Here is a 13,349-nt window from a genome sequence, read left to right as displayed (position 1 = left end):
CCAAGGGACAGAAATAATGGAGCTATGGGTGGAAGATAAGCCAGACTTTGAGGATTAAGCGGAGGCTGAGTTTTATGAAGAGCAGGGCCTGAAGGACAGCTATTCTCTGTCTTTATCAGTTCATGCCAATGATTACTTGCTTAATGGCACCTGCCTGTTGAGCGTCTCCATACCAGCCACAAATCCAATCAAGTTTATCATTAAATCGGCTGCTTTTGTAATAAGGGTTTTTTTATAGGCAAAACACCCACTACAATTCTAAATGGATTCTAATCCCTTTTATAGATTGGTCATTTGTTTGGGTTCAGGTAATTGTAGTCGGTTTAATAAAAAGCGTGATTCAACCCCAAATGTTCAATAGCTATTTTTTTTTTCCTTTTTTCTACATCTCTGAGAATTATTATAAAATAAGGAGAAAATGTGCTGCATATGTTTGAATCTCACTGACTTAAAAGTGTTAGTAATAGGAATCTATATAGATTACAGAGGACACATATAAGAGTGGATCGAGGGTGAATCATCAATAAGGCATCACTTTTATTTCTCTCCACCTGTGAACACTGTTTTTCAGGTTTGCTGACGTTGGATTGGCTGCTGTACTGTGTTTTGTTAATGGCAGACATAAACAACACATCTACAATTTCTTATAGTGCATTTAAGCATCATATTTGTGTACAAACTTCTGATTCATATTTTTTAAAAGTTGATTTACATACATTTTGAACAATAAAGATTGTGAAAATATCAGCTGAATGTTGTTATAACGATCTGAGACTATCTTGGAAAATTTTCTAGCTTTCCGGACCCATTGTGTTATTTGCAGTCTTATGCATTTTGGTGCTGTATACTCTCTCCTGCATAAATTAATTATCTTGATTACACACAATTCATGAATAAAGTGCGTTACAGCATGTGCTAGGTGTGAGGGCCTCAAAGGATGCCTCGTGCAAAGCATTAAAAAGATGATGCGTCCTCGTATTGGTGCAGTGCACTGCGACCGGTTTGCACATGTGTTTTAAATTAAATGGAGATTACTGTACGCTCGGTGGGAAATAGCTAGCAGGCAGCTGCGCACCTTTCTGCTGGATGCAGAATCTGTCCCACGTTTAATCAATGTGACTGCTTTCCTATGAGGAATAAACTGAATATCATTACCCATAAACTTAACTGAACTCACTGCTCACCCACATTAATATTAATTTAGCAGAAAGAGGTTGTTGCACTTGGGATAACTATGAGGTTTCCATTAGATGTGAGTAAAAGCTCATGCATGCATATATATTTCAATGCATTTACTTTCCCCGGCTGTCTGACAGGTGCCAACGGAGGATGACTTAGCCATTTGAAAGGTGAATGTTTAATAGGACTCTTAAAAAATGAATACACTGCAAAAGAATAATGATATATATGCAGGGCAAAAACACACTGTGTGATTTAGCCTATAGAATGTAGCTATACTGCCCCTAAAGTTCAAGACATCAGGACAAAAATGCCCTTGTATGAGTTTTTGTCTCATATTTATATCATGTGATTATACAGTAGTTAAACATATCACACAAGTGCTATTTTGAGCGAATCAATCGGGTGAACTAATGATTCAGTGGTCCATTCATACAGAGAGCCATTAGGCTTGTTCGACTTGAACCGGCGCTGCACAGACCGATCGGTTTATGACATCAAATTACCCCAAGAGAGATTCAAAAGCAAACAAGCCTGCATGCTCTCTAATCGCTCTCGTGGTACTTTGATGTCATTCACCGATCAATCTGTGCAGCGCCGGTTCAAGTTGAACAAGCCTATTTACTTCATTCCTGAATGAATCAGCATTTTGAACGAATCAATCAGTTGAACCAATGATTCAGTGGCCCGCTCATAAAGAGAGCCATTTACTTCATCCCTGTTGATCCCTAATGAGTCAGCCATTTAAAGGGGTGGTTGATTATAATTTCACTTTTCTAACTTTAGTTAGTGTGTAATAATTACGCTGTTTGAGCATAAACAACATCTGCAAAGTTATAACGCTCAAAGTTCAAAGCAAAGGAAGTATAAATTCATCAACTAACCATTCAGAATCGTCCTGTTGTATTCTAAATGTTGAATGTCTTCTTGAGTCTCTCCATCATTGTCTGACTCCAGTTTAAACATAAAAGGCAGAACAGTTTCTGATATTTTAGTGTGTGTCTGCGTGAGGTAATCGGTGTGTATATATACATATATACACACTCACAGACTCATATACAGTGTGAATATAATACTCACTTTCACTTTTCGAAATACTACATTGCAAAACTGAATAAGAACAGAAATGTCCAATTGACTGCTGCGTTTTAAAAATGGGTTTCTTTCCTAAGAGACATGCTTCTCAATTACCTGTGCCCTCCGTAGAAGCCTTTATTATCCTATCCCATTGAAAGCATGGAATGCCCAGGAAATGCCTCGGCCTCAAGCTGTCTTGTCACTATTTTTCTATCCATCTATTCCAGAGCCCGGCGAAAACCCTGCAGCGCTGCTGATTGGAGGCTCGGATAATATTATAATCACAGCCCTAAATGGGTCTCGTCTGCAAACCCTCAAACAACTGGACTCAAATGGGACTCATGGCTTGGATTTCAACCACAAAGAGGGATCAGTATGCTGGGTCACATCTTCAGAGTCCTCCGGACAACTCCGGTGTGCCAGGATGAGGAAAGCAAGTGGCTTCACTAAAGAACAGGAAGTAAAGACGATCCAGAATCTCCACGGTATGGTTCAAAATCTCACGGTATGATTGTATGTTATACACTCCGGCTACATTGAGGTTATGGTGCAACAAAACTGATGCATTCATTTTGATGGGTGATAAGACCAAGAGAGATGACAAAATGTATGGCTGTGTGCAATTCAAAATTTATTTTGCCTTTTAAATTCCAGTTCAATACAGACAGGATGCAGAATTTCCAATTTAATGACAATTGAATAAAGTGTAATGAAATTCAAAGAAATGTAGATTAAGATAAGGCATTTTATTTTTCAGAATTACTCATAAATATGTTAACAGACACACAACATATGGGGTGTTTCCAGAAAATATAAACCATAAATTATTAATAATCATTATTTAAAAATTCTACCTATAGAAACATGATTTAATTAGCAAGCTATGCATTTAATTATATTTAATGCATTCACTTCAATTTTAGGAACCATGGAAGAACAATATTTTCTAGAATGCTCTAATTTAATACTCCAAAATAATCTGAAAAAAAATGTAAGGAATGTTTTGACAGTATTAAACTTATTTTGGATAAATATGTATATGACGTTAAAATGTATTTATTAATTAAATATATTTGTCAATTGAATTTAGCAAATGTCTAATTATTAAAATTCTTGACCTGCAAGGGAGCTAATTCTGAATTTTACTCAATCCTGGTAAAGCGAGTTTTATGTCAAGTATTAATGTGAAGTAAGAAATATATAAGTTGTACAAAAATTGTCCTTTTCTCATGAGACCTAATGTTCTCATTCTGAACAAAACTTTTAGTGTAAAACTGAGTTCTGCTTGACTGACTGCATAGTGCTTAAATGCAAGATGTATGGATGCTAACAGAGCTTATCTGCACATTTGGCTAATACATTCTACACAATGTATCCATTAAAATTCCTTAAATGGAAAATGATTTATTACTCATTTAATTATTAGTCTGTTAGTTTTTGGTCTTGAATCAGAAAATAAGAACATGTTCTCATTTCGGGATATTGATCCAAATAATAGCCTCTGTCTAAACTAAGACTTCATTTCTTCATGACCTGAAATGAGGAAAGCATTTCTGTTATAGCAAATGTCAAGTCTAGTGCAGTGCATTAAAAGCCTCTAATGGACCTCAAGTTTATGATCTTGAAAAGAATAAACAACTTGTACTAATATGACTTACTTTATGGGGCACTTTTGTTTTGTTCAATGTTCATAGACCATTTGGGAGCAGACGTTCACGTAGTACGTCATCTTTCTCAGAATCAACATCTTTGTTGATCCTGGAAAACCTTTCCAACCAACCAATCAGATCTGAGGGACACGTTTACAGTTTATGTCAAGTTTAGGCTTACAACCATGGTTAAGTGCTTCTGCATCAGTGTTAATCACCTATCATTTCCCTCTGGTTTTAGGGATAACTTATGGGTATGGTTTGATTTAGATTTCCAGGAACATGTCTTGACAAAATCACAGTGGCCCAGATGTCACAGTTACGTTCCTGCAGCTGCGCATACATTCTGGTGGCAGAAAAACAATGGTAACAAGTGGAGGAAAATGAATGGACTGATGAAACCTGCGACAGTTACACTACTATTAAAGCGTTAATTTGATGTAAACAATAAATCTACATAATATTCACATATGCAGTCCATAGGGGGCATAATGTATTACAGCATGAAATAATATTTAAACTAGTGCTGGGCAACAATTAAGCATGATTAATCGCATCCAAAATAAAAGTTAGTGTTTACATAATATATGTGTGCGTATTGTGTATAATTGTATGCATGCATATTTTTAAGAAATATTTTTTTATTTGTATATATAATATTGATATTTATATATAATATAAATTATGTATAATATACAGTATACATGCAAATATTCCTAAATATATACATGCATATGTGTGTATTTATACAAAATAATTATACATGGCACTCACACATATATTATGTAAACACAAACTTTTATTTTTGGATGTGATTAATTGTGATTAATCGTTGCTCAGCACTAATTTAAACCTATAACATTTAGTTATAGATAACATTTAAAACGTTTTATTTCACAATTATTATTTTTTTCCTCACAATTGCGAATCTCCCAATTCTGACTTTATACCTCGCAATTCTGAGGAAAAAAAATACAGAATATCAAGTTTGTCTTGCAAGTCTGATTTTTCTTCTCATGATTGTGAAATATACATTCGAAATTGTGAGAAAAAAGTTATAATTTGTATAACTTGAAATGACCTTTTTACTCTTATTCCGTGGCTTCCATTAGACCTCTGCAAAACATTGCAGTGTCATTTTATGCCACCAGGTAGGCTCCACCCACAAAACACATCATCACTGTTTGCAAACATCCTAATGGTCTATGGCAGGCATATTTAATAAAAAAAAAATGCTAGTTAATGTGTTTAATTTTAATAAGAAAATCTTTCTTATCTTTTATTTTAGTGAGAAAATCTTTTCAATGAAAATCTCAAATGAAGATCGTGGAACTCCAGCTTACTTATCTATGTTTTCAGATCATCCGCGCTTCTTCAGAAGTGTAGAAAGCGTGCGTATGGTTGCCAGATATTGAAAAAAATGGGTAGAAAACGTGCTCTTTTAACAGAAAAGCTCTGACTGGGGTTTAAATGATTGAAATCTGGCAACCGTAAGCATGAACGCTCTAATGTGTTGTCTTCTCCTTTATTCGACAAAAATATTTTTTTTAAACACATTTCAGTCTCGTCTTTAAGTTATCGTTTAATGACGTGGGTGTCGTCTCTCATCGCCTTGTCTTGGTCAGGGGAAAAAAAGGTCATCAACGTACATTTTTTCGTTAATGAAATTAACACTGGTGACAATCAAATATTTTATTTTATTTATTTTTTTTGACAGAATTTGAGACCCCCTTCATATTTTGCTTTTGAGGCTTTCAGGGGGTCTCATGGGTCAATCAGGAGGGGCTCCCCCCGTATTTCGCATGGAGAGATAGGAGAGAGTGATGCACTGCAAAGGATCCAGTAGTGTTCAGGATCTCAAAAACAGGCAGCTGAAGAGGAGAAGAGGGCAAGGCTGAGACAACCAAGCTTATAGCCGCTTTCCGACCGGAGGAACCTTTTCACAGTTCCTAGAACTATTGACTAAAGTACCCGGATGTTCCTGCGGTGCGAACACGCCGACTAGGAACGATTTTAGTTCTAGAAACTCCATTTGTAGGAACTAATTTAGGTCCTACTTCAGAGTAGGGTCTAAACCAGCACTATAGGAACTACCTGTGACGTTAGTGTACGCTGATTGTACGCACGCGGAACACCAGCACCCGCCATTTTTAAAACAGCTAGAATGTAAACACACAGATTATAGCCTATATTTACTCCATAAACTAACTATACAAACATGGAAAAACAGTGATAGATGGGTCTCTACACCTTTATGCTGAAGAGAAAATCCAACGCAACTTTGAGGGGACCAAGCCAAACATGATTATGTTTATCTGCCCAGCTAGCAACACTGGACATCAACCACACGGCATAACGTTAGGCTAATAACCTTTTTAATATACTGTCTACTTTCTATAACAGTTCTATCTAATAAGATATTAAACAGTACTGTTAGACAGATTGCTAACTAATAAACACAGAGAATGCGAGCCTTGTTTGCTCTGGCGTTCTCAGCGCCGCCAAAATAAAGGTCCGTCGCGCCGTCAAAATAAAAGTCACCGTGCTTGCGTCACTCCCTTACCCCTCCTACCAGTTCCTATGGCCACTTGGCCAGTTCGAACCAGGGGGGGCAGCGTTTCATATTATGTCGAAGCTTCCCCGGGCGCCGCCATTGGCTATCAGACCATCACCTGCTGTTAGCATCCCATTGACTCCCATTCATTTTGGCGTCACTTTGACAGCGAATAACTTTACATCTGAGGCGTTTAAAGACTCCATTTGTCCATTATTTATTTCTAAAGAAACACGAAAATGTATAAAAGGCTCCATTACCTTGTATCTTACGTTATGGCCCCGTAGAAGCAGTTTTTGTAAAAATAGGCTAACGATTGCGTCATACCAACGCGACTCTCTGTCGCACAGTAGAGAGATTACCGTATGGACAGGAGGAGAAGCTCGCTCGCAATCGGGGGGACGTGGAGACAAAATGGCAAAGTAATTAATCAGAATACTTAGCAAAAGTTTCTCCTGCTCCAGCTCATGGACACCTCCTACTCACACTCTCCGTCTCTGCAAGTTTCGGAAGGGAATGATTCAGATTTCGCTTGGCACAGCTACTAGAAGACAGACGGGTTGCTCACGTCACATCTACGTCGTCAAGCTCAGTGTGAGTCTGCGCAGTACGCTCGACCATCAGGAAGTTTGTGCTTCTAATTGACTTCACTTGCCTCCGTTGAATCCAATGGGGTCGCTGTGTCCAGTTTATATACTGTCTATGGTTCGAACGCAAACAGCAAAACCGAGTGTGGGGGAGAGTAGTTCATAGAACTGTTTAGAAGTGGACAGTTCCTAGAACTAAGTTCCTGTAACTACTTGGTCGGAAAGCGGCTATACTGCTAAACAGAGAAAACAGGCCCTTGAGATTCTGGTTCAGGCGAAAAAGAAAATCTCATGCTGTGTGTTTTGTGTAAATACTTGCCTCCACACATTAAAATGGGCCCCATATTTTATATGTTTTATGTGTTGTTATATTTTCTATTTATTCTTTGTGCAGCACTTTGGTAACCTTGTTTTTCAAAATGTGCTATATATAAAGTTGATTGGATTGGATTTTTTGCTGCCGTATCCTTCTCACCTTTTTTTTACCCCTGACCAGTTTTCATGCCTGCTATTTGCTTTCATGAATAAAGTTTTTGATGAATATGAATAATTAGCAATTCATGCCAAAAGTTCTCAATGACTAGCCAAGGACATGCCATTAATGATAAGTCACATTTATATATTAGCTTGCTTTGTTTAAATGGACACAAAATTGACACATTTTCCTTTTTTCCAGACGTTGATCATTTAGCCTTTGACTGGCTCACAGGGAACCTATACTTTGTGGATCAAGCAAGCGACAGGATATTTGTTTGCAACCAGTATGGAGATACCTGTGTTACAGTCATAGACCTCGACCTGTTGAACCCTAAAGCAATCGCTCTGGATCCTCTAATGGGGTGAGTTGAAAATGCATGAAGCAAGATTTGATCTTTGACAAGGCTTTTGATGATCTAAATCCTCTGGCATACATCACAATATTTTGGGAAATCATTTCCCTGAATGTTTCTTGGTTGCACTGTTCCCAGAGCTAAATATTTACTCTTCTTTTTGACAATGATTGTGCTACGACTCCCGCAGTCAGGAGTGTCATCATTATTCCATGATTTATCCAGCATCCCACAGTCTCGAACACCCTTGCATAATTCTGCTTTACACAAGTTTTGCTTTGCTTTGACACCACAAAGCCACGTTTGAAACAAGGGGTGGCAGATCTCTCAGCATGGTGATTGTGGAAATGTTTCAGGAGAAATGAGTTAAGGAACACAAAGAGTCCTCAAAGGAGAGAAGGGCAGCATGATTATTCTAGTTATTAGCTGCTAAAAGGAGCGCTGTGGTAATATTCCCGGCAAGCTTAGAATAGGAATTCAGGAGAGAGTTTGTCCCATTTATTCATGAGAGTGCAAGGACAGGCAGAGCATTCTGTTCCGGGTTTTTTAATGAGACGCCTTGTGCCCAGTGAACCTAAATTGTAGCGCCTGTGTTCAGTAAGACTGAAGACTGCAAGGAGAGCCCAGGCCATCAATTTCACTTTCATTCTTCGGTGTGTGGTTGTCATCCTTTTGTTTTCGTGCTGTGACTCTGACAAAAACGAAATCCGGACTACCCTGAACGAAGGCGTATTTAAAAGAAATGACAGCTGTTTATCTCTCTGAGTCTAAATGCTGTGTTCTTTCTCCTGTGATCATCAACACCCTCTGTGGTATTTCAAAACCTTTCAAGAGAGTTTAAATGGAATACACAGAGGGACGAGTTTTCTAGAGTTTGGCATTTTAGTGCTAAAGTGTGTTTTACTGCTGACTCTATAAGGCAGAGAAGGTCTGTAGGAATTAAAGTCTATTGTACAACTAAAAGAGCCAGACTCATATTTGTTCACTTGAAAACACTTTTTTCCCCTAATGTTTTGGCCATGTGTGTGGTGTAACCTGATTTGCATAATTTCTTTTTTGTGTAGTGGGTGGAAGTTAAATAATTAATTCAAAGACACATTTTATTATATAAAAAGAATATGTTATCAATAAATAAACGTATATGCACCACTGTTGCGGATGCACACTTAAGAATGTCGACAGAAGTAATAGGTCATCCGGGTACTTTTGGCGTACTGTTTTTGAATACTATAGAGTAGGGAAATATTCGATTTCGGACATAGCGTTGGTCTTGTTTCCCCGAAATAGCTTCCAGGAGGCATTGCAAATGTGGCCGCTGAGTGAACAGACTTTGTTCATTACATGGTCCCATCGTGTTAATCACAGGCTGTTTAAGAGAATCTACATCTCCATGACGTGCAGGACTTGTTTATACTGTATTTCACCGACGCTTGCCAGGGCCATGGGCCACAGAGCCAATGAACAAAATAACAGCATTTGTTTGAAATCTTTTGTAATATAATAAAATATTACCCTTTCTGAATAAAGGTATCCATTTCTTAACATTTGAAACATTTGTTTCAGTCTTTTTTATGAATTGCAACCCCACATCAAAAAATATTGACACTTGGCAAGATTTTGTAGCATCGTTGAAGCTCTCTGTGTGCACTACATATGCTGTAGGATACGGCTTTAGAAACATATGCTTCTGGTTTTGAGCTTTTCTCTATGGTTCCCATATGGTTTTGAAAGATCCCCTTATTCACCTCGCAGTGCTGACTTGATGCAGAAAATCCGGTTTAGGAAAAATCTTGAAGTTGGCCCTTTTTACCCTTATCAAACAAGCTCAACACTGTTCCTTTTCCATTGACTGTGAATGTGCCTTTTTCTGTCCTTTTATGGTCTATGATGAGCATGTAATTGTACCGACTTAAACGCTTTTTTTAAACAGGCTATTGGTGCGTTTACATGAAAATAACCCACGGGAATGGCTCTCTCACATTTGTACATGCCCTTCAGTGCATCCAGCTAGTTTCCTCACGGGATTGTTGGAGAGGAGCACATCGGTTAAACCTCCAGGCTTCAGCAAAGTGCAGTTTACTACATTACATATCTGTTCTGCTCTTTTTGGTCCTCCTCCTGTAATTGGCGAGATGAGGTTGGAGCTGCTTGTGTGTGAGGGAGGCTGTGGAAACACAGGAGGTCTGTCAGCCTGGAGCGGTGGAGTGAAAACAAAAGAAATTGGGGCGGTTTGTGATAGTAGCTCAGCATGAGGCACAGTAGTTATGGATGGAGTTCACAAAACGCTAAGTGCATAGTTTGCGGTTTTGATATATTTTTTTCTCTCCCCTATTTTTTCAATTTCTCGTCTGCTTTACTGAATGAGCCTCCGTCCTCTTCTACTCATCTGGAGAGGCTTTATGTAAAATTAGCTTTCTAATTTGAAACAAAAATCCCAGAGAGGGAATAATAACCTCGCTTTTCAAAGTCTGACTTAGATTCCCCAAATCAATTTGAAAAAGCGGGGTGAGAGATTTTTTTTTCCTCCCCACCATGGAGTGTGAAACTTGAATTTGATTCGGAGCAAAATGAAAACAGAGCTGAGTGCTAATCTCAATACATCCACTATTCCAACCCTCTTATTTGGTAATCTGTCTTGGTGAAAGAACAGGGAGGCATTTTCTGTTCAGTATTCTCTACAGTAATGAAATTCCCCTGCGGTCCGGTGTTTGGGTTGGACCATTGTGTCACCTTGCAGTGATTACTTAAAGCCTGGGTCTAAAGGTCTTAAACAGCAGATGAGATTTATGACTTGGTCAGATTGGTTCCCATTGTGTTTTGTGGTTTGTCTGGGCTTATTGAGTTTGTTATCAAAACCACCAAACAAACAAATAAATAAAGTATTGTTGATTTATCATTCTCTGGTCATTGTTATATAGTATTAGAATGCAACTATTCCATTCACTGGAAGAATATCTTCTGCATCCATGTCTCATCTTTTTGTATTATTAGAATCAGATGTAGGAAGTATTAGACACAGCAAAGTGAACAATGGGGGGAAATGTTTGTTTGCCTCAAATACACAAACTCAGTCCTAAAGCACAGAGAAATTTACTTTTAAATTAAGCTTCTTGGTGGTCCTCTCATTACCATACTGTTTATACGGTTTATCTCGTGGGAAATATTTTAGACCTGTTGAACCTCAGTTTTAATTATGAAATGTATATTTTTATTAAAATCTGAACTATATTACTTAGCAGGAGAATATTTTATATGGATTATTAATAAAAGTAGCTATTAATAAAAACAACAACAACAAAACAACCTTTGTATAAACTATGACGCATGACCTGTCTTGGCTTATTAATTTTTAAACACTAAAAATGCATTCAGTGTCGTTGAAAGTCTCGTGCATTTGAGTTCTAAATAAAATTCAGAAATTATTTATTTTATTAGAATTTACAAAAAAGATAAAATAAAATGTTTAATTAACTATAACAGTAACATATGTCTTAATACACAGTTCTCACAAGTTAACATGTTAAATGTGCACTATACAGATTGAACTATGTGCGTCTATTAAAAATAAGATGATTTGACCCAACCAACCCACAGATTAAATGGGGATCAGTGGATAATATCATTTATTGCTGTGTGAGTGCTTTTCTTCCATATAATGCAGCAGGAGGGAGATACTGAACTTGCAGATACCTTATCAGCTTTATTCTTCTTTGTCATTCATTTTGGTGTGATATTTGACATTAAAGATATGATTCAGCAGCGCTTGAATCTGATGTGGCAGTGTTAAACTCAGAAAGAGACTGATCATCCTGCTGACAATGTCTATACAGTAGACTGACCTTAGCAGAAGTTAAAATGTCATTACATTGATAATACATGTATGCTAATTTGGAGGAGTATAACTAGTTATAATTAATTATACATATTTAGATCAGCAATAAGAATTAAATTGATATAGCATAATTATCACACTCTAATAACCTGTTCTTCCAGCAAACACTCAGTGTTAATTGTTTATTAGTTGTAAGAAATGTTCATTTCTAGGGTATAGGAAATAACTTTCTTACTGTACAGTACTACTCAGAGCATGTAGACAAAATCTGCATGATTAGCCCGTTCAGACCCTGCGTCCATTACAATGGACATCACATGTCAACCCCCCTTTTTTTTTACTTCTGGAGCATTTCACCTAGTTTAAAGCCTGCAGTCCATTAGATTGGACGCTTGTCATCCAATCAAATGGCAGTAAAGCTCTGCATGTAGTAATTATAAAAAAAAAAACACTACTTTGAAGAGAAGCATGTCAGCACTTCACTCCAAACACAGAAGCAAGCAACATTTTCTATGGTTTTATTTACATTTTTTGACATGTTTGCCAGTATTTCATAGTTTGTATGTAAAATAGAAAGATTGAACTTATTTATTAAAGTTAAAAATCGATTGTAGAATTGCAAATTTTAAATCAGGATTTTTTCAAATGTGTCTGTCCATTAGAATGGACAGTGGGTTCAAAAGCCTGTTACTGAAATCACATTCCAGTAACTGAAGTCCAGTAATGCTGATTGCAATTTCTTATATAAAAAATCTATATCACAGCACCGATACATTTTTGAAACTTTTTCTTATGCAGAATATATAGTTCTTGAAGTGCTTGAACATATTGCTGATGGAAATATCTCAGATGTTGACTTTATGTGGAGTGATGAGGAAGATGGAGATGTAAGAAAAATATCCATATTTAAAACTGTATAAAGTCAAATGACTAGCTTCCGGCCAAACGAACATACGGATTTGACTTAAATCTAAAGCGTAACTTGAATGTGAATATTTTTTTTACTCAAACGCATTGCTTCGCTTCAGAAGGCCTTTATTTACCCCCCAGAGCAGTGTGGAGCACTTTTATCATGGATGGATGCACTTTTATGGGCTTTCAAAACAGAAACAACCATTCACTGCCATTATAAAGCTTGGAAGCCAGGACATTTTTTAATATAACTCCGATTGTATTCGTCTGAAAGAAGAACGATGTCATATACACCTAGGATGGCTTGAGGGTGAGTAAATCAAGGGTTAATTTTAATTTTTGGGTGAACTATCCCTTTATCAGTATAGTACACCCAAAAATTATATTTGTCATCACTTACTCATCCTCATGTTGTTCTAAATCTGTATGAGTTTCTTTATTCTGCTGAACACAAAAGAAGATATTTTATAGAATGTCGGTAACTAGACAGTTGACAGTAGCCATTGACTTCCATAATATTTTTTCCTACTATAGCCTATATTTTCCTTACAACTACATATTATATTATTATGATATAATATTATCATTATTAGTAATTATTTTGAAAATTATGATAATATTTAGCAGTATCAATATAGATATTACAGTACAATACCATATAATTAATTACAGCAAAAGCAGAACAAATGATGAAATACAGTAAAAAATACAGTAAAGTACTATTTGGTA

The 13,349-nt window shown here is 36.9% G+C and overlaps 1 protein-coding gene across 1 annotated transcript in view; it reads left to right on the top strand.

The window, feature by feature from the left end:
- Nucleotides 1-13,349, top strand: part of lrp1bb (low density lipoprotein receptor-related protein 1Bb) — a gene marked incomplete at its 3' end in the record, with an annotated part of 323,276 nt that overhangs the window by 148,889 nt on the left and 161,038 nt on the right. The window contains exons 6-7 of the mRNA XM_081367857.1: nt 2,484-2,741; nt 7,723-7,885. Of these exons, the coding sequence (XP_081223983.1) occupies nt 2,484-2,741; nt 7,723-7,885 (421 nt within the window). The remainder of the gene's footprint in view (nt 1-2,483; nt 2,742-7,722; nt 7,886-13,349) is intronic.

Source organism: Scardinius erythrophthalmus (assembly GCF_964197995.2).
Source record: "Scardinius erythrophthalmus genome assembly, chromosome: 6".
Taxonomy (NCBI): domain Eukaryota; kingdom Metazoa; phylum Chordata; class Actinopteri; order Cypriniformes; family Leuciscidae; genus Scardinius; species Scardinius erythrophthalmus.
The sequence above is the reverse complement of the archived record's forward strand: the minus strand, read 5'-3'. Positions and strand labels throughout refer to the sequence as shown.